Source organism: Oncorhynchus nerka, linkage group LG4 (assembly GCF_034236695.1).
Source record: "Oncorhynchus nerka isolate Pitt River linkage group LG4, Oner_Uvic_2.0, whole genome shotgun sequence".
Taxonomy (NCBI): domain Eukaryota; kingdom Metazoa; phylum Chordata; class Actinopteri; order Salmoniformes; family Salmonidae; genus Oncorhynchus; species Oncorhynchus nerka.
In genome coordinates this window covers 58,305,993-58,324,691 of record NC_088399.1, presented here as the reverse complement: position 1 = coordinate 58,324,691, position 18,699 = coordinate 58,305,993, and the positions used below count along the sequence as shown (strand labels likewise).

The 18,699-nt window shown below is 40.4% G+C and overlaps 1 protein-coding gene across 1 annotated transcript; it reads left to right on the top strand.

Annotated features, from left to right (window-relative positions):
* The first annotated feature begins 1,268 nt into the window (after nucleotides 1-1,268).
* Nucleotides 1,269-12,266, top strand: LOC115128266 (sodium channel subunit beta-1-like). Its single transcript, XM_029657954.2, has 7 exons — nucleotides 1,269-1,562; nucleotides 2,468-2,706; nucleotides 2,862-3,028; nucleotides 3,786-4,023; nucleotides 4,205-4,346; nucleotides 5,147-5,218; nucleotides 9,411-12,266. The coding sequence occupies exons 2-6, from the start codon at nucleotides 2,658-2,660 to the stop codon at nucleotides 5,211-5,213; spliced, it is 663 nt and encodes a 220-aa protein (XP_029513814.1). The 5' UTR covers nucleotides 1,269-1,562; nucleotides 2,468-2,657; the 3' UTR covers nucleotides 5,214-5,218; nucleotides 9,411-12,266.
* Nucleotides 12,267-18,699: the final 6,433 nt, after the last annotated feature.

Below are 18,699 nucleotides of genomic sequence, written 5' to 3'. Positions count from 1 at the left end.
AAAGCATAGAATTAGCTTCCAAATTAGATTATGTTATTTCTTAAGCTATGTTTATAATTGATGGATGATTACAATTGTTGACCCTGTTTGTCTGTTAGACAAAGTGCCCAGCTGGGTGCCAGACCGATCCCCTGGTCATGAATGGATGCTGGGACCTACCACACAAGAAGGTTAGACCACTCTGAGTCTCTGACGTGTTAGCCAAGGTGGCCCCATTACCACCAGACAAATGCAGATAGGCACAGTATCTGTATCGGCTGGGAAGGACAATGAAAGATGAAAGCTGCACATTGTTATATTACAGAACACTTCTTCTATGGTATTATGTAAAGGGTTGTTTATTCTGCATGGACCTGTTACTACATTTGAAAGTTATCAAAACACTTAGTTTAGAATATCTACATAAATTCAACAATTGCGTTCTCATATTACTCTGTAGGTTACTGACATACTCAAAGCTTCCTCCAGCATCTAACGATACATCTGCCTGTAGTTATTGAACTCAACCTGCAGGAGGTTTGTTTGTTGCGATTGAGTGAGGGGAAACAGCTGCAGGAAAGGCTCTAACAGATGGGTGTGTCTTCGTGGTGGCAAGGACACACTCAAGAAACACCCACAGCAAACCACAAGCCAACTCAGGTTTGGCTTCTGTCATAGCCGCCAGCATTTCTTGAGGAGCAAGCCAAAAAATGAGGTCAAATCAGTGGTGCAGTTCCCCTTTAACTGTGGACAATCACCTCACTATATAGCCTATTGTATGTATTGACATTCATATTGCAATATACAGCCTTACCTATGGGTCTTGTGTCCATGAAATGGTATCTCAGCCTACTCAGTGACATAAACAGATTACAATTCTGAAGAGTTAACACAAATATTAGTGTATTCATGGGGATCTGTTATTCAGAGCCCCATGAAATGACACCATATACACATTCTACAGACGCTACTGACTATTCCCTACAATACTTTTACTGTGGCACCCAGAATAGCTTTTGCTCTATAAGCCAACATGTAATCGATATGCAGTGATTCGCATTGGTGGCATTTATGGGACCTTAGAAAGTTTTAAAACCCAAATTTAATGCAAATGTCACTTAAATATGAACAAATATCAATCCTTATTTTATGTTTAAACATGAATTTATCATAAATGATGAATAAATAAAGGTTATTATATTGACACTTTTCTACTATTACGTGGGGTACTTTTATTTAGAAATGATTCAACATTTCACGTACCGGAAGTGGTTTTTAGTGCTGCTGACGAGACGCTGATTAGATTTATCAGATTTAGTTGATTTCGTAAAAATGTGTGGGCCTGTGCGCTGGTTGTGTGAGATAATGCTATATTATTTGAATCCTCAATGCCAGCCCTGGCGAAACATCTCTTCAACAAGTAGCCTAGCCTACGGTGTTGCTCCATAAAAGAACAGCGCTGTGTAGATACATGTGTTGATCCATCAGAAGGGAAGGGTAGCCTACATTTTTTTTCCCGGAGAAAGGACAAATCGGGATAAGGAGGCTATTTTTCAGAAGGGACATCGTCAGGACAGTCAAATGTGAGACATTGCAAATTATGATCATTTAGCCTAATATAAATAGAGCAATAACACTTTCACAGTGTTCAAATCAAATGATTGGCATGCAATGTATTATTAATGTATGCAAGTGGCATGCGATTTTGCTGCATTTAAACCATACAGTGTCGACACATTCAAATAAGCATCTCATGACGAGTACGCTATTTGAACGCATTTACAGTCGATGCCCTATTCTGTGGTGCATTGCATAACAGTGTTAATATCATTTAGAAGTAGGCCGATTATTGATATAGAAAATTAGGCTACAGTTGTTATAAATAGCCTATAAAGATAATAGCTATTTGACCTTGCTATTCGGGATACCTTGGGACGTCCAACTCTGCCGTCACCCCATGGAAGTTGAAACGTAAAATGATTCATTATTATATCCTAGGGGGGACATATAAATCAGAAATATCAATATCAGTAAATGGAATCAAGAAAAATGGAATGTTCGCTGCAGCTATCTTTTTAAATAAGGGAGGCTTTTAAATAGGCCTAACTGGATATTAGATTACCACTCTTACCCTGTATTCTGCTTGTTCTCTAGAAAGTCTCCTTGGACAATTGGCATTTATTCGTTTGCACTTTAATAGCGTGATGAAGCATCCACTTAAAGGCACATTATATTTAATTGAAATGATCAAGCTCCAGTCTTCCTAAAATATTAACATTTAAACAAATGTGCATGGTAAATACTTGCATGCATCCTAAAAGTGAATGGAAAAAGCACATTGTGAATGAAATAGCCTATAAAAACAGTAGCTTATGTAACAAATCAATTAATTAATGCAATAGTCTGAGAATATTTCTTCCATTAGAATATAAGTGTTGGTTGAAGGAATTAAACCCACATCAAATGTACTATTTTTGTTATTTCCAAGGTAATTTCGGGGGAAGCAACTTCAGTCCCTACCATTTCTTACTTTGCTCAAACAAAGTCTTTCTGGATAACATCTCAAAGGAATATCATACTCTCAAGTGTTCAAAGAGACTGTTGGGATATTTTTTGATAGCTTTTGAGGCTTCTCAGCCCTAGGATCTGTACTATCGTGCTACATTACACCCGAGGACATGTCTGCTGTGCGGCTGCTGCTCCTGTCTCTGCTTTGTGCCCTCTTTGGTATGTGAGTGTAGATGTGTAGACTGAACGTTTGTGGATAGTCACAACATCTTTCAACATATGGATATTTGTCTGTATACTGTTGAATTATGAAGCTACCCATTTCTACAAACAAAATATTGCGCTAATAACAACTCTTCTCTCCCGTAAACAAGTGTCCCTGTGCCATGGGGCCTGTGCAGAGGTGGACTCGGACACTGAGGCCGTTGCAGGCAAAGGGTTCAAACTGGGCTGCATCTCCTGTAAGATGAGGCCCGAGGTGGAAGCTTCTGCCACGGTCGACTGGTATTTCAAGGCCAAAGGGGAAGCTGACTTTGCTCATGTGAGTATCTGAGACTGATTATGATTGCTATAGTATTCCAAATTACTGCCATGGTAGTAGATTGTAGGATTAGGGTTGGGGTTTTGTTTGCTCTGGTGCCCACATAAAACATGCTGCCACGATAGTCTACAGTCTGTTTAGAGTATGCCAGTGCTTTTAAAAATGGGTTAGGTTTACATAGTCCTCTACACCAGGGTTTCCCAAACTGGGTGCTGGGGCCCCCTGGATGCACATTTTGGTTTTTGCCCTTGCACTACACAGCTGATTGAAATAATCAAAGCTTCATGATGAGTTGGATATTTTAATCAGCTGTGTAGTGCAAGGGCAAAAAACAAAACGTGCATCCAGGGGGCCCCAGGACCGAGTTTAGACAAACCTGTCTTACGCCACATGGCCCAGAGCCCATCCCTAAGCACACAACCACAAGGCACAACGCACAAAGGTATGCACACACACACAATGCCCAACCACATGATATGGCAGAGTGCTGCATGCAGTTACTATTGACTCAACCTGGATGCCATTTTAGCCCTCAGAGAGCATAAGAGCCACTGGGACAGCAGATGGGCAGATAGTGCATAGCTCACAGCTATGTAACCTTGAGTATACTTTCCTACTGGAAGCCTTTTCAAAACACAGTTGCGTCCTGTTGAGTCCATTTTCTTGGATGTTGCCAGCTACGGGTCGCGATCTAGGAAGTGAAACTGGAGACATTTTCAGTGCCAGGTGAATGACCCAGATGTCATTGTGTCATTAGATATATAATTACGATGAGGAGGGCCAGCACATTGTGGATGAGCGCTTTGAGGACCGCGTGGACTGGAGCGGCAGTAAGCAGAGCCATGACATACAGGATGCGTCCATCTACCTCTTCAATGTCACCTTCAATGACTCGGGCACCTACCGTTGCTTCTTCCACCGGCTCCTGACGTACGAGTTCTACGAATACCAGACCGTTGTCAGCAAGCTTGTGCACCTGACAGTGGTGGCTAAAGGTTCAGTACTACTATACAGACTCATTTCTTTGCATGCAATTGGAATTCCGATGCCAATTATCCCAATTGTTAGGAAACATTTATGACCTGTGGTTAAATTCAAAAAGTGCTTTGTAAGTGCTTAGTGAGAGACTCTGTGGTGCCTTTTGAGTGCTTTGACCCCCCCTCACTGTTTCTACAGCCACCAGAGGGACTGCCTCCATAGTCTCTGAGGTGATGATGTACGTGTCCATCATCGGGCTACAGGCTTGGCTCTACATAGAGATGGTATACTGCTACAGAAAGATATCTGCTGCAGGAGAGGAAGCATTACGAGAAAGCGCGTGAGTCACCCTACTTCCTCTCATGCAGCTGTATCCTTTCATTTTAGGTCTTCCTCTATTGTCTCCCTCCGTATACAGTAATCTCACTGTCCTCCCTTCCTTGTATGCTCTGTACCTGTCCATCCTGTTGATTTGAATTCTCTAGTGTCTTTCAAAGTGCTGAGTCGTACAATTACTCTGTTCCCATTTGTTCAATATTATCTGTCTTTCTCTCTATTTGTTTTCCTTTCCACTCCCACTCTCTCTCAATCTTTCCATCCTTGTGTCGTCACATTTGCCACTCTAGAAAAGCCAAAAAAGGTATATTTCCTAAAGAAAATGTGTGTACTTGCCTCAGCAGTCGTGAAGTGTTAAAACCAATTATGTTCAGTCTCTGATTGGATGTTAGCTCAGCTGATACTGCTTGCTTTGCGTCTCTACATTAAAGCAATAGGTCTGGTTACTTAAGTTGGATGGATGATTGCTTGATGGAAGGGGAAAGGAAGTTATGGATGGATGAAAAAAGGCTGGAGTGATGAATGAAGGTTAGAGGGGTTGTTGGATGGATAAAGAACATTTAGAGGGGTAAGTGGATGGAGAAAGAGAGGTTAAAGGGATTAATGAATAGATGAAGAGAGGTTGAAAGATTGGAATAAACGTAGGAGATATGCAGTGTAGTTGAAATGATTGAAATGCTTTAAGTGATGAGTGGCTAGAATGGTTATACTGTAAGATGGATAGATGGATGAATAAAATGTGAATGGAAGGATAATAAGCAGGTGATGATATTCTAACCACTTCTCTTTCTCCTTTCTTTCCAGGAATGCAGAATATTTAGCTATTGCCTCGGAGAGTAAAGATAACTGTGGTGTGCAAGTGGCAGAATAACCCAGGTTTGTCATGAGAAAAAACGTCATCAGCAAGCCAAAGGAAGCATAGTGTATTTATCTTGTTTGACACACGGGCAAGTTAGAATATCTTAGAAAGTGATGCCTTACTGTCAGTGGGAATATTGTAAGGAGAAACTAAAAAAGCTCTCAGAGATCTTTACAAAGATGGCACAGCTTTTTGGATCTTGGATCTAATTTAGGATCTAACACATCCACTGAACAATCAATATGCAGTACTACCATCAGGGCGCAGACTCAGGTGTTTACCTCATAAAAACAAGAGAGACACTTAACAATTGTGTACCAGCATCAGTATGGTTTTTAAATGAAAATTAAAAAATTACAGAGGGGGGGTTACAAAATAGGGGAGAGGCGTGTTACAAAATAGGGGAGAGGCGTGTTACAAAATAGGGGAGAGGCGTGTTACAAAATAGGGGAGAGGCGTGTTATAAAATTGGGGAGAGGCGTGTTACAAAATAGGGGAGAGGCGTGTTATAAAATAGGGGAGAGGCGTGTTACAAAATAGGGGAGAGGCGTGTTATAAAATAGGGGAGAGGCGTGTTATAAAATAGGGGAGAGGCGTGTTATAAAATAGGGGAGAGGCGTGTTATAAAATAGGGGAGAGGCGTGTTACAAAATAGGGGAGAGGCGTGTTACAAAATAGGGGAGAGGCGTGTTACAAAATAGGGGAGAGGCGTGTAACCTGTCGGGAGGTAGACAGCACATGGTGCTGAAATTAGGCTAATTCAAGTAATTACTTTCAACAGTCTTGTAGGCTATCCGTAGATTTGCCAGCCAATTCCTCCAATAGTGTCACCACTCCTTAAAAACCTCTGTGTCCGTGAACGGCTTGGTGTGGTAAGTTAAAACCAGTGCTCGAATTGAGGGGGTAGGTCTTTGAAGGTATGCCATAGCCTACTTTTTGTCAAAGAACATGTCAAAATGCATACTCCTTGTTAGTTTATGATTTATAAGAAACTAAAACATGTTCTGATTATATAAAGCGATTTATAACAACGCTTTCCTCCACGATGCTCTATGCTAGAAGCAAGCAACACAAGAAAGATGTGTCTGATGCATATGGGGATATCTTTGGTTCATCTCTGTGGCATTCAGAGGCTGAGCCAGGAAGTTGGATGTAGGGGAGATCGGGGAACAAAGTAACACAGATCAGTTGTAACAGCTTAATAACTCAAATTAGAAACCACTTAGAAATCTGTTATTCAATGTGCTAATGTTTGGTTAGTGTCTAAATGCCTAAGAAGTTTTGTTTAAATCCTTCAATTATTTTGTATTTTATTGTAATGAAAACAAGTAAATATACTTACTGCCTCTCTTTTTTTAAATTATTGACCTGTGGAGCATTTCTACATGTATCCAAACACATATCATTTTTATCAGTAAGATGGGGTCTTTTGATTGGTATACTTGATGACAATAATTATTGTAGTATTTTTGTCAAAATATTCAGATTAGTAGAGGGTCTTATGTTGGGGGGTTAGATGTAACATAAAACCATGTATGGTATTTAGACACATTCACATCATGATATAAAACTTCTTTACATCAAGTTTAGCAGTACAGCTAAGATAATACCTTAGAAAAATCCACTAAAAAGTCAAATTCATACTTTTGAATGCTAATATAAAATAGGCTATATACATTTTGGTAACTTTTGAGTTTTTGGTCAGTATGACATGCCTGAAAGATAAAAATCTAAATGTCAGTTTAAAATCATAATTGTTTATCATTGAAGACAGTATTACATTTAACCCCACATACTGGTTTAATTGTAACATTTCACTCCCTCCACTTTCGGTTGAATTGCAAATGACTGGCATGTTGTAGTTACAGTGTGTAATGGTAGCTGAGATGTGTAAGTTGTTTGTATAACAATATTGTTCATCTAACTCAATAACATTTTCATAATATAGCCCAACCCTAAAAGTGTTACTTGGTGTTACCCGGTCTCCTTCAATCAGATAGGCCTACAGTGTGTAACTCCGTCGCTTTCAATTGAGCTATTCGCTTTCTGTTAAAAAGATGTTTAAATGCTCAATGCAGACGTTTTTATATCAATATCATTTCTGGGTAACAATTAGGTACCTTACTGTAATAGTTTTCTGTTAAAATTGGCAAAAATAGCTTTTTAGCAAAAAATCTAAGTTGAGTAAGAATTTATGCTAGGACTGTCTAGTAGTGGTCTGCGTGGGGAGGACTGGAAACTAGCTGTTATTGGCAGAAAGGTTTGGAACTCTCTTTGTTGTTATTGTTCTATTAACCAATTCACCACATGGTGATGTCACCATGGAAAGCTGAAACTCCTGCCCATGCAAACCTGGTTAGATTGTATTTTCAACCAGCAACTTTCAGGAAATAACACTGATCACATTTTTTCAGACTTTTACAGTGTTTGTTTCATCAACTGTTGTACAATATGGTACAAAACACAAGAAAACAGAATTTTAGGGACGCACTTGTGGTGTTTTCTTTTTGGGTTAAGTCACTGAAGAGTAGTTATCAGTTAAAGCTTAAATTGTTCTGCGTCAGACCTCTGTCTGGACTGGAAAGGTAACTTTAGGCTATAATGCTTATAATCATAGGACGTCTCAGAGCAAATTATTTGCAAACAGCGTCAGTTTCGTTGCAAACAAGTCACACTGGTTTGGCATGGGGAAATGTGGTAAGATGAACGCATATCTCTTCCATGGAAAGTTTATTTTCTAAATCTGCTTTTCTTTTGGGACTTTTTGAGAGCGACATTTTCTCTTGCAAGCGAGCTGATTGTTTTGAGCTAATAAAAAGTAGAGTACCAAGAAAGACCAAACTCATTTATTAGAGACATTGTTGATTTTATCAAAATTATTATGTTATTGTCATTGAATTGATAATGTACTTACCAGATGCCAGTGTTAAAAATAGTGTACTGTAGGTCTATAAATTGGGCTGCTATTATTTTATGTTCTGGTCCGCCGACTAATAGCTGAGAAAAACTGTGGCATTAAAAAAAACATTCTGCTAATGTCTTTAGTTGTAAAATGAAATCTGAAGTAGTATTTTTTTTCAGGGGCCTTTTTTTTTTTGCCACTGATCGTAGTAGTAAGGCCTAGGCCTACATTGTCACATATTTTGAGTTAATTCAACAATTTTTCATAAAAAATGTTCAAGTACAAGGGGAGGATCATGTGGGAAAAAATGTAATGTTGGGGAGGAGGGTGCGTTTTTGGGGGGGCCATCTCGAGTTGGATAATTTTCGAACGGTCCCTTACATTTATCTTTAATTTACCGTCTAAGCATTTGTATCTGTCATGTGTGAATGTCACTGTTAATTTGTTTACAATATACACTACAATACCAAAAGTATGTAGACACCTATTTATCGAACATCTCATTCCAAAATCATGAGCATTAATATATGCATCACTCCAGAGAACTCGTTTCCACTGCTCCAGAGTCCAATGGCAGCGAGCTTTACAGCCGACGCTTGGCATTGTGCACGGTGATCTTAGGCTTGTGTGGGACTGCTTGGCCATGGAAACCCATTTCATGAAGCTCCCGACAAACAGTTTTTGTGCTGACGTTGCTTCCAGAGGCAGTTTGGACCTCGGTAGTGAGTGTTGCAACCGAGGAAAGACAATTGGTCCGCGCTTCAGCACTCGACGGTGCCGTTCTGTGAGCTGGGTCGTTGTTGCTCCTAGACGTTTCCACTTCACAATAACAGCACTTACAGTTGACCGGGGTAGCTCTAGCAGAGCAGAAATTTGACTTGTTGGGAAGGTGGTATCTTATGACGGTTTCACGTTGAAAGTCTGAGCTCTTCAGTAAGGCCATTCTACTGCCAATGTTTGTCTATGGAAATTGCATGGTTGTATTCTCAATTTTATAAACGCCAGCAACAGGTGTGTCTGAAATGGCTGAATCCACTCATTTGAAGGGGTGTCCACATACTTTTGTATACATATATCTTATCTGACTTGCCATAACTGAAGTTCCTTCTGGAAAAAAAGTAACTCTATTCTATGCACACAATTCAACCAGATTCAAGCATCAAGCGAGTGGAGAGGTAATTATTGTAGAATCGAGGCTTGTCATGGATATGCACATTTACATCTAACAAGAGTTCAACTGTCCTTGACCTCTCTCTTGTCTCAGGATGAACCATGTGTAATGTATTGATGTTTAATTCTGCTTTCAGGAATTCAAGCAGTGCCATCTACATACTGGCCTCATCACTGATACGACCCCTTGTTTTGCATGACCCGGAAGATGTATAGTATCTTTGAATCTTTATTACCTTTCCTGTTACAATGTTAATGGATAAATGTGATATGATGACATGATTACTTTTAGAGTAGTATGTGTATGAATCCTATTTTTCAGTTGTAATGGTATCTCCCTTTAAAGTGTATGTACATTTATATTAAGAGGTATTGTGAGCATAAGGACACAAGGCGAGACCCAAATGAAGGCACAGGAAGCAGATGGTGGAGCTCCAATATTTATTAATCCAAGGGGTAGGCAAAATGTAGGTCAGGGACAGGCGAGAGTTCACGAACTGGGTCAGAGTCCAAAACAGTACCAGGCGAAGGACAGTCTTGAGGTCAGGTCAGACAGGGGGTTCAGTAACCAGATTGGAGTCCAAACAATATAAGGGGATAGGCAGGCTTAAAGACAGAACAGGCAGAGTGGTCAGGCAGGCAGGTTCAGAGTCCAAACAGGCAAGGGTCAAAACCAGGAGGACTAGAACCAAAAGAGACTGGGAAAAAATAGGAGCAAGAAAAACCGCTGGTTGACTTGGCAAACAAGGCAAACTGGCACAGAGAGACAGGAAACGCGGATATATACACCGGGGATAATAAGCAACACCTGGAGGGGGTGGAGACGATCACAAGGACAAGTGAAACAGATCAGGGTGTGACAGTGAGAGAATTAATCTGATTGAAGGGTTATCGCGAGATCACCTTGGAATTAGAATACTAGAATGGACATGAACTTTCTTATGATAGAGTAAAAGGTCAGCCATTTTGGTAAAGGAGTTGGGTCAACCACAATGGTCAGCGAGTGCTGTGAGAAGATGTTATTTAAAACAATGAATTTAAAACAATGACTTTGAAAATTATATGCACAGTAATGTTTATTAGCTAGCTTGTCTGCCAGTTTAATTAGAATGATTCCATAATTTTTTTCTAAATGACTGCCAATATGTCCGACATTCCAAACAAACAATGTAGTCAATACACAGGCTGAAATCAGTTGGTGATATGACTTAGACAAAATGTAAATGCAACAAGTAACTGATATTGTATTATATTATAAGATTCACAACTTTCCAAGAAAACAAACATTGAAAACATTTTTGAGGCAATTTATACAGAACATTTCTATAAAACCTGTATTTACAGGTCAAAAGTTTGGACACCTACTCATTCCAGGGTTGTTCTTCAATGTTACTATTTTCTAACACATGGAATAATGTAGTAACCAACAAATTAAAATATGTTTTACATTTTAGATTATTCAAAGTAGCCACCCTTTGCCTTATGGCAAGAACAGCTCAAATAAGCAAAGAGAAACGACAGTCCATCATTACTTTAAGAAATTAAGGTCAGTCAATCTGGAAAATTTCAAAAAGGTTGAAAGTTTCTTCGAAGTGCAGTTGCAAAAACCGTCAAGCGCTATGATGAAACTGGCTCTCATGAGGACCCCCACAGGAAAGGAAGACCCAGAGTTACCTCTGCTGCAGAGATTAAGTTCATTAGAGTTACCAACCTCAGAAATTGCAGCCCAAATAAATTATTCAGAGTTCAAGTAACAGACACATCTCAACATCAACTGTTCAGAGGAGACTGTGTGAATCAGGCCTTCATGGTCAAATTGCTGAAAAGTAACCACCACTAAAGAACACCAATAATAAGAAGATACTTGCTTGGGCCAAGAAACACGAGCAATGGATATTAGACCAGTGGAAATCTGTCCTTTGGTCTGATGAGTCCAAATTTGAGATTTTTGGTTCATTGTGAGACGCAGAGTAGGTGAATGGATGATCTTCGCATGTGTGGTTCCCACCATAAAGCATGGAGGAGGACTGTGATGGTGTGGGGGTGCTTTGCTGGTGACCGTGATTTATGTAGAATTCAATGCACACTAGACCAGCATGGCTACCACAGCATTCTGCAGCAATATGCCATCCCATCTGGTTTGCACTTGGTGGGACTTTCATTTGTTTTTCAACAGGGCAATGACCCAACACACCTAAAGGTTGTGTAGGGGTTATTTGACCAAGAAGGAAAGTGATGGAGTGCTGCATAAGATGACCTGGTCTCCATAATCACCAGACCTCAAACCAATTGAGGTTGTTTGGGATGAGTTCGACCACAGAGTGAAGGAAAAGCAGCCAACAAGTGCCCAGGTGAAGCTGGTTGAGAGAATGCCAAGGGTGTGCAAAGCTGTCATCAATGCAAAAGGTGGCTACTTTGAAGAATATCAAATATATTTTGATTTGATTAACACTTTTTGGGTTACTACATGATAACATATGTGTTATTTCATAGTTTATGTCTTCACTATTATTCTACAATGTAGAAAATAGTAAAAATAAAGAAAAACCCTTGAATGAGAAGGTGTGTCAACTTTTGACTGGTACTTTTTAATTATGACCATATTTAGGTTGACAATAATTCTATTACACAATTTCTGATATATCACCTGCCTTACTTTTATTTTCCTGCATAAGTAAAAGCAGGAAATGCATCACCTATGCCTCTACTGCCATTCATTCCAATTTTATTTTACTACAATGACTGCCATTATCATCCCATTCTTGAACTTTGAGGGTTTATTACATACCCGCTCAAGAAATGTCATAGGACCTCTATGTATTAATAAATCCATCCACTCCACCTGTTGTATGTCTTCTAGATAATGCACAATCATCACGAAATGTACTAAACTTCAAAAGGTATTTATAATAGAATGTGATTGATTGTGATAGACTGTCTACAATGTACAGTGTTGTGATGATAAATCAAAAAATAAACCTCATTGAAGTGAAGATTGATCTTACCCGTTTTTATATTGAACTTTTAATTGTCTCACAAGAACGCCCAAACATTTAAAGCTAACTGCATCAGCAAAAGACCCATTCATTTAAGTATAACCTTTCCTGCGAACAGTACATGCAAATCTCACCAAATTCATAATAGATGTTGATAACTTCTCAAACCCCAACTTTACTTACATAGCCTTTCTCCTATACAGTTGGCACAAGTAATATAGTGGAGGTTAAACACATGTAAATGCCTATCAATTGGAGTAAAATGCAAAATATTGGGAGCGTTACGTTACTCACTACAAACGACAATCACCGTTTACCCCCTCCAATATTTTTTTTGCCACTACTGCAGCTGGTACACAAAGTCAGTATTGGGGTACTGAGGTGGGTTGAGCTGGTACTCAGGAAACGTCCCTAGATACTGGTGGCGTCCATGGATGTGTGTTGCTGACTTCTCAGGGTGATTAGCATACCTGGCTGGAGTCCGTCTGTACTACCCTGCTCCACGTCCTAACCTGAAGAGGACATGTACAGTATATCCGGAAAGTATTTACACCCCTTGATTTTTCCACATTTTGTTACGTTACAGCCTTGGTTTAAAATGGATTATATTGGGGTTTTTTCTCTTCAATCTACACACAATACCCCATGATGACAAAGTGAAAATAGGTTTAGAAAATTAGGCACGTTTATTGAAAATAAAAACAAATATCACATTTACCTTTGGCAGTGATTACAGCCTCGTGTCCTCTTGGCACACCTGTATTTGGGGAGTTTCTCCCATTCCCTGCAGATCCTCTCAAGCTCTGTCAGGTTGGATGGGGGAGCGTCGCAGCACAGCTATTTTCAGAACTCTCCAGAGATGTTCAATCGGGTTCAAGTCAGTGCTCTGGCTGGGCCACTCAAGGACATTCAGAGACTTGTCCCGAAACCACTCCTGCGTTATGGTTGTGTGCTTATGGTCATTGTCCTGTTGGAAGGAGAACCTTCTCCGCTCTGGAGCAGGTTTTCATCAAGGATCTCTGTACTTTGCTCCGTTCATCTTTCCCTTGATTTTGACTAGTCTTCCAGTCCCTGAAAAACATCCCCACAGCATGATGCTGACACCAACATGCTTCACCGTAGGGATGGTGCCAGGTTTCCTCCAGATGTGACGCTTGGCATTTAGGCCAAAGAGTTCAATATTGGTTTAATCAGACCAGAGAATCTTGTTTCTCAGTGTCTGAGAGTCTTTAGGTGCCTTTCGGCAAACTCCAAGCGGACTGTCATGTGCCTTTCACTGAGGAGTTGTTTCCATCTGGCCACTCTACCATAAAGGCCTGATTGGTGGAGTCCTGCAGAGATGGTTGTCCTTGTGGATGGTGTTCCCATCTCCACAGAGGAACCAGAGTGACCCATCAGGATCTTGGTCACCTCCTTGACCAAGGCCCTTCCCCAGATCTGTGCCTCGACACAATTCTGTCTCGGCACTCTTTGGACAATTCCTTTTACCTCATGGCTTGGTCAGGGAGGGGCCCACCTATGTGAGGGGATGTCGATTCTAGCATTTAAATTGAACCTTTATTCAACTAGGCAAGTCAGTTAAGAACACATTTTTATTTGCAATGACGACCTACCGGGAAACTGTGGGTTAACTACGTTGTTCAGGGGCAGAACGACAGATGTTTACCTTGTCAGCTCAGGGATTCAATCCAGTAACCTTTTGGTAACTGGCCCAATGCTCTAACCACGAGGCTACCTGCCGCCCCTATGGGTACAGTGGTCTTCTTCAGCAGGTCCAGGATGGAGCCAAAAGGCACAAGAAAGAGGACTTTGACACTTACCATCTCAGATGATTATTAAATTGTTTCTGTAGCTTGAAACAGATAAGATTAGCCTCCCTGCAACATTATTTTGTTGAAATATAATTTGGTTTGGACTCAACTTTTTTTTCTAACAATGAGTTAGACATGAGGAATCCAAAGAAATGTTGAAATGCCATCCACGGATCCCCCACACCAATCCCACCCCAACAACATGTATATAGTATCAGTTCTCTGTGGGCCGGGTTGGGTGTGATGGCTGTGAAGAGTAAAGGGGTGGGTGTGTGCATGTTTGGTTGGTGGGGTAGCCTACTGCTTGATACCATAATGATCATAGGAACATAGCCTATAAATCTAGGCCAGTGACAAGTGAATGTACAAAAAGAATAAAACAAAAATGTGGTTGAAAAGTTCATTATTATGTACTGCCTATCAAGGTGTCAGTACTATATGGCATACTGTACAGTATATAAGCATATGATATGACCATAAGCGTAATGCAGACCATGTGTTGTAATTATATGGATTACACCACTGGTAGCCTAAATAAGGACATCTACAGTGGCCTTCTTTGATACCATTGATGTGCCTGGGACTGCAGTATAGACATTCAGCCAGTGGAGGCCGCTGATACCTGGGGCGCGAGGTGGTTGGAGTTGTCAACAAAGCAGCATGACAGAAATATGATGCCAAGTTTTCAAACTACCGGTAGTTTCTTAGAGAAGATATAAAAAGCGATCTGTGCATTTGAACAACAGCATAAATACTTTTGTATGTCAAAACTGAATGACCACTGCTAAATTGTTCTGAACAGATTAGATTATACTATTTAGAATGACCAGATAGCTCACGAACGAACGAGGGCACCACGGAGAAAGAATGCAACAAGCATGCAGATGCAATAAGTGAAAGCACATGATCTAATTGGCGATAGCTAGCTAGCTAACATCAGTGGTGTAAAGCACTTACGTAAAAATACATTAAAGTACTAAGTACTTAAGTCATTTTTGGGGGTATCTGTACTTTATTAATCATATTTTTGACAACTTTTACTTTTACTTCACTACATTCTTCAAGAAAATGATTAACTTTTTACTCCATACATTTTCCCTGACACACAAAAGTACTTGTTACATTTTGAATGCTTAGCAGGAAAGGAAAATGGTCCAATTCACACACTTATCAAGAGAACATCCCTGATTATCTCTGCTGCCTCTGATTTGGTGGACTGACTAAACACAAATGCTTTGTTATGTAAATGTTGACTGTGTGTTAGTGTGCCCCTGGCTATCCGTAAATAAAATAAAAATTTAAAAAATTGTGCTGTCTGGTTTGCTTAATATAAGTAATTTGAAATTATTTTTATACTTAACTATATTTTAGCAACTACATTTATCTTGATAAGTGTGTGAATTGAGTATTTTCCTTGATAAAAAACTTTAATGAGCAAACCTTCCTTCGTCAACTGGCCTCTGTAAGATGGTATAGAATCAGCTTGATCCCCTGTCGATCCCCACCTTTTTTGACATTTCGAGCGATATTGTCAACAAACACACCCCATAAAAAAAGAGAATTAAAACAGGTTCTGCCCCTGGTTCGACCGTGATCTTGCAGAGTTACTCCACCTCAAGAGTTGCATTTGGCTAAAGGCTCGGCACAAGCATACTCAGGCTGACTGGTTCTCGTTCAGGCAAATGAGAAATAAGTGCACTCAAGCTATCCGGGAAGGGCAGACTTTAAGGAGCACTTCTCTCTCTGTGGGTCTAACCCCAAGAAGTTCTGGAAAACGGTTAAAGACCTGGAGAATAAACCCTCCTTCTCATAGATTTCCCATGTCCCTTAAAGTTGATGATGTGGTTGTTACTGACAAGAAGCACACAGCTGAGCTCTTTAATCACCACTTCATTAAGTCAGGATTCCTATTTGACTCAGCCATGCCTCATTGCCTGTCCAACATTTCCTCATCTCCCACCACTTCTAATGTGACTAGCCGCGGTACTCCTCCCTCTTTTCCCCCTGCCCCACTACAAAGTTTCTCCCTGCAGTCTGTCACTGAGTCCGAGATGCTAAAGGACATCCTTAAACTTGATCCCCCCCAAAAAATCTGGATCAGATGGTTCAGACCCTTTCTTCTTTAAGGTTGCTGCCCCTATCATCGCATTGTAACCTGTCTCTCCTCTCTGGGGAGGTTCCCATTGCTTGGAAGGCAGCCACGGTTCGTCCTTTATTTAAAGGGGGATCAAGCTGATCCTAACTGTTATAGGCTATTTCTATTTTGCCTTGTTTATCAAAAGTGTTGGAAAAGCTTGTCAATAATCAACTGACTGGCTTTCTTGATGTCTCTAGTATTCTCTCTGGTATGCAATCTGGTTTCCGCTCAGGTTATGGATGTGTCACTGCCACCTTAAAGGTCCTCAATGATGTCACCATTGCCCTTGATTCTAAGCAATGTTGTTTTGATATTTAAATATATATATATATATATATTATTATAATAATATATTTTTTTTACCCCTTTTTTCTCCCCAATTTCATGGTATCCAATTGGTAGTAGTTACAGTCTTGTCTCATCGCTGCAACTCCTGTACGGACACAGGAGAGGCGAAGGTCGAGAGCCATGTATCTTCCGAAATGCCACCCAACCAAGCCGCACTGCTTCTTGACACAATGCACATCGAACCCAGAAGCCAGCTGCACCAATGTGTTGGAGGTAACACCGTACACCTGGCGACCTGGTCAGCGTGCACTGCACCCGGGTCACCACAAGCGTCGCTAGTGCGCAATGAGACAAGGATATCCCTGTCGGACAAACCCTCCCTAACCTGGACGACACTGGACCAATTGTGTGCCGCCCCATGGGCCTCCCGATCGCCGCCGGCTGCGACAGAGCCTGGGCTGGAACCCAGAATCTCTGGTGGCACAGCTAGCACTACGATGCAGTGCCTTAGACCACTGCGCCACCCGGAAGGTCCTTTGTGCTGCTATTTTTATTGACTTGGCCAAAGCTGTTGATACGGTAGACCATTCCATTCTTGTGGGCCGGCTAAGGAGTATTGGTGTCTCTGCGGGGTCTTTGGCCTGATTTTCTAACAACCTCTCTCAAAGAGTGCAGTGTATAAAGTCGGAACATCTGCTGTCTCAGCCACTGCCTGTCACCAAGGGTGTACCCCAAGGCTTGAACCTAGGCCCCACACTCTTTTCAATTTACATTGACAACATAGCTCAAGCAGTAGGTAGCTCTCTCATCGATTTATATGCAGATGATACAGTCTTATATTCAGCTGGCCCCACCCCGGATTTTGTGTTAAAGCTTTCTAAGTGTCCAACAAGCTTTCTCTGACCTTAACCTTGTTCTGAACACCTCCAAAACAAAGGTCATGATTTCCACCTGTCTAATGTCCATTGCTTGTGTTTCTTGGCCCAAGCAAGTCTCTTCTTATTTGTGTCCTTTAGTAGTGTTTTTTTGTAGCAATTCAACCATGAAGGCCTGATTCACAGTTTCCTCTGAACAGTTGAAGCATTTATTTGGCCTGCAATCTGAGGTGCAGTTAACTCTAATAAACTTTTCCTCTGCAACAGAGGTAACTGGGTCTTCCTTTCCTGTGGCGATCCTCATGAGAGCCAGTTTCATCATAGCGCTTAATGCTTTTTACGACTGCTCTTGAAGAAACGTTCAATGTGCTTGAATTTTTCCGGATTGACTGACCTTCATGTCTTAAAGTAATGATTGACTGTCGTTTCCCTTTGCTTATTTGAGCTGTTCTGACGTAATATGGACTTGATCTTTTGCCAAATAGGACGATCTTCTGTATACCCCCTTACCTTGTCACAACACAACGGATTAGCTCGATTGCATTAAGAAGGAAATAAATTCTACAAATGAACTTTTAACAAGGCACACCTGTTAATTGAAATGCATTCTAGGTGACTAACCCATGAAGCTGGTTGAGAGAATGCCAAGAGTGTGCTGTCATCAGGGCAAAGGGTGGCTACTTTGAAGAATCTCAAATAGAAAATATATTTAGATTTGTTTAACACTTTTTTGGTTATTTCATAGTTTGATGTCTTCACTATTATTTTACAATGTAGAACATAGTAAAATAAAGAAAAGCATTTGAATGAGTAGGTGTGTCCAAACTTTTGACTGGTACTGTATATACACAAAGATCTTTAAAAGGGATTACAAAATAAAGTTGTGGATTTATTTCCATTGTGGGCCTTATTTTTTATTTTCTCTGCTAAATTACAGTTTTTTGGGGCATCTGTACTTTACCATTTATATTTTTTGGCTACTTTTACTTCACTACATTCCTAAATAAAATAATGTACTTTTTACTCCATACATTTTCCCCGACAGCCAAAAGTACTCGGTAAATGTTGAATGCTTAGCAGGACAGGAAAATGGTTCAATTCACGCACTTATAAATGGAATATCCCTGGTCATCTGTACTGCCTCTGATTTGGTGGACTCACTAAACACACATGCTTAGTTTGTAAATGATGTCTGAGTGTTGGTGAGCCCCTGGCTATCCTTAAATAAATACAAAATATTAATAAAATGGTGCCGTCTAGTTTTAATCATAATATAAGGAATTTGAAATGATTTATACTTTTACATTTGATATTTTAGC

What these genes read in the sequence shown, in the direction of transcription:
- LOC115128266 (XM_029657954.2), top strand. Translation starts at nt 2,658, where the DNA reads ATGTCTGCTGTGCGGCTGCTGCTCCTGTCTCTGCTTTGTGCCCTCTTT. An exon ending in TCTGCTTTGTGCCCTCTTTG is followed by an intron (nt 2,707 to 2,861) that starts GTATGTGAGTGT and finishes CCCGTAAACAAG; the next exon opens with TGTCCCTGTGCCATGGGGCC. An exon ending in CCTGACAGTGGTGGCTAAAG is followed by an intron (nt 4,024 to 4,204) that starts GTTCAGTACTAC and finishes CTGTTTCTACAG; the next exon opens with CCACCAGAGGGACTGCCTCC.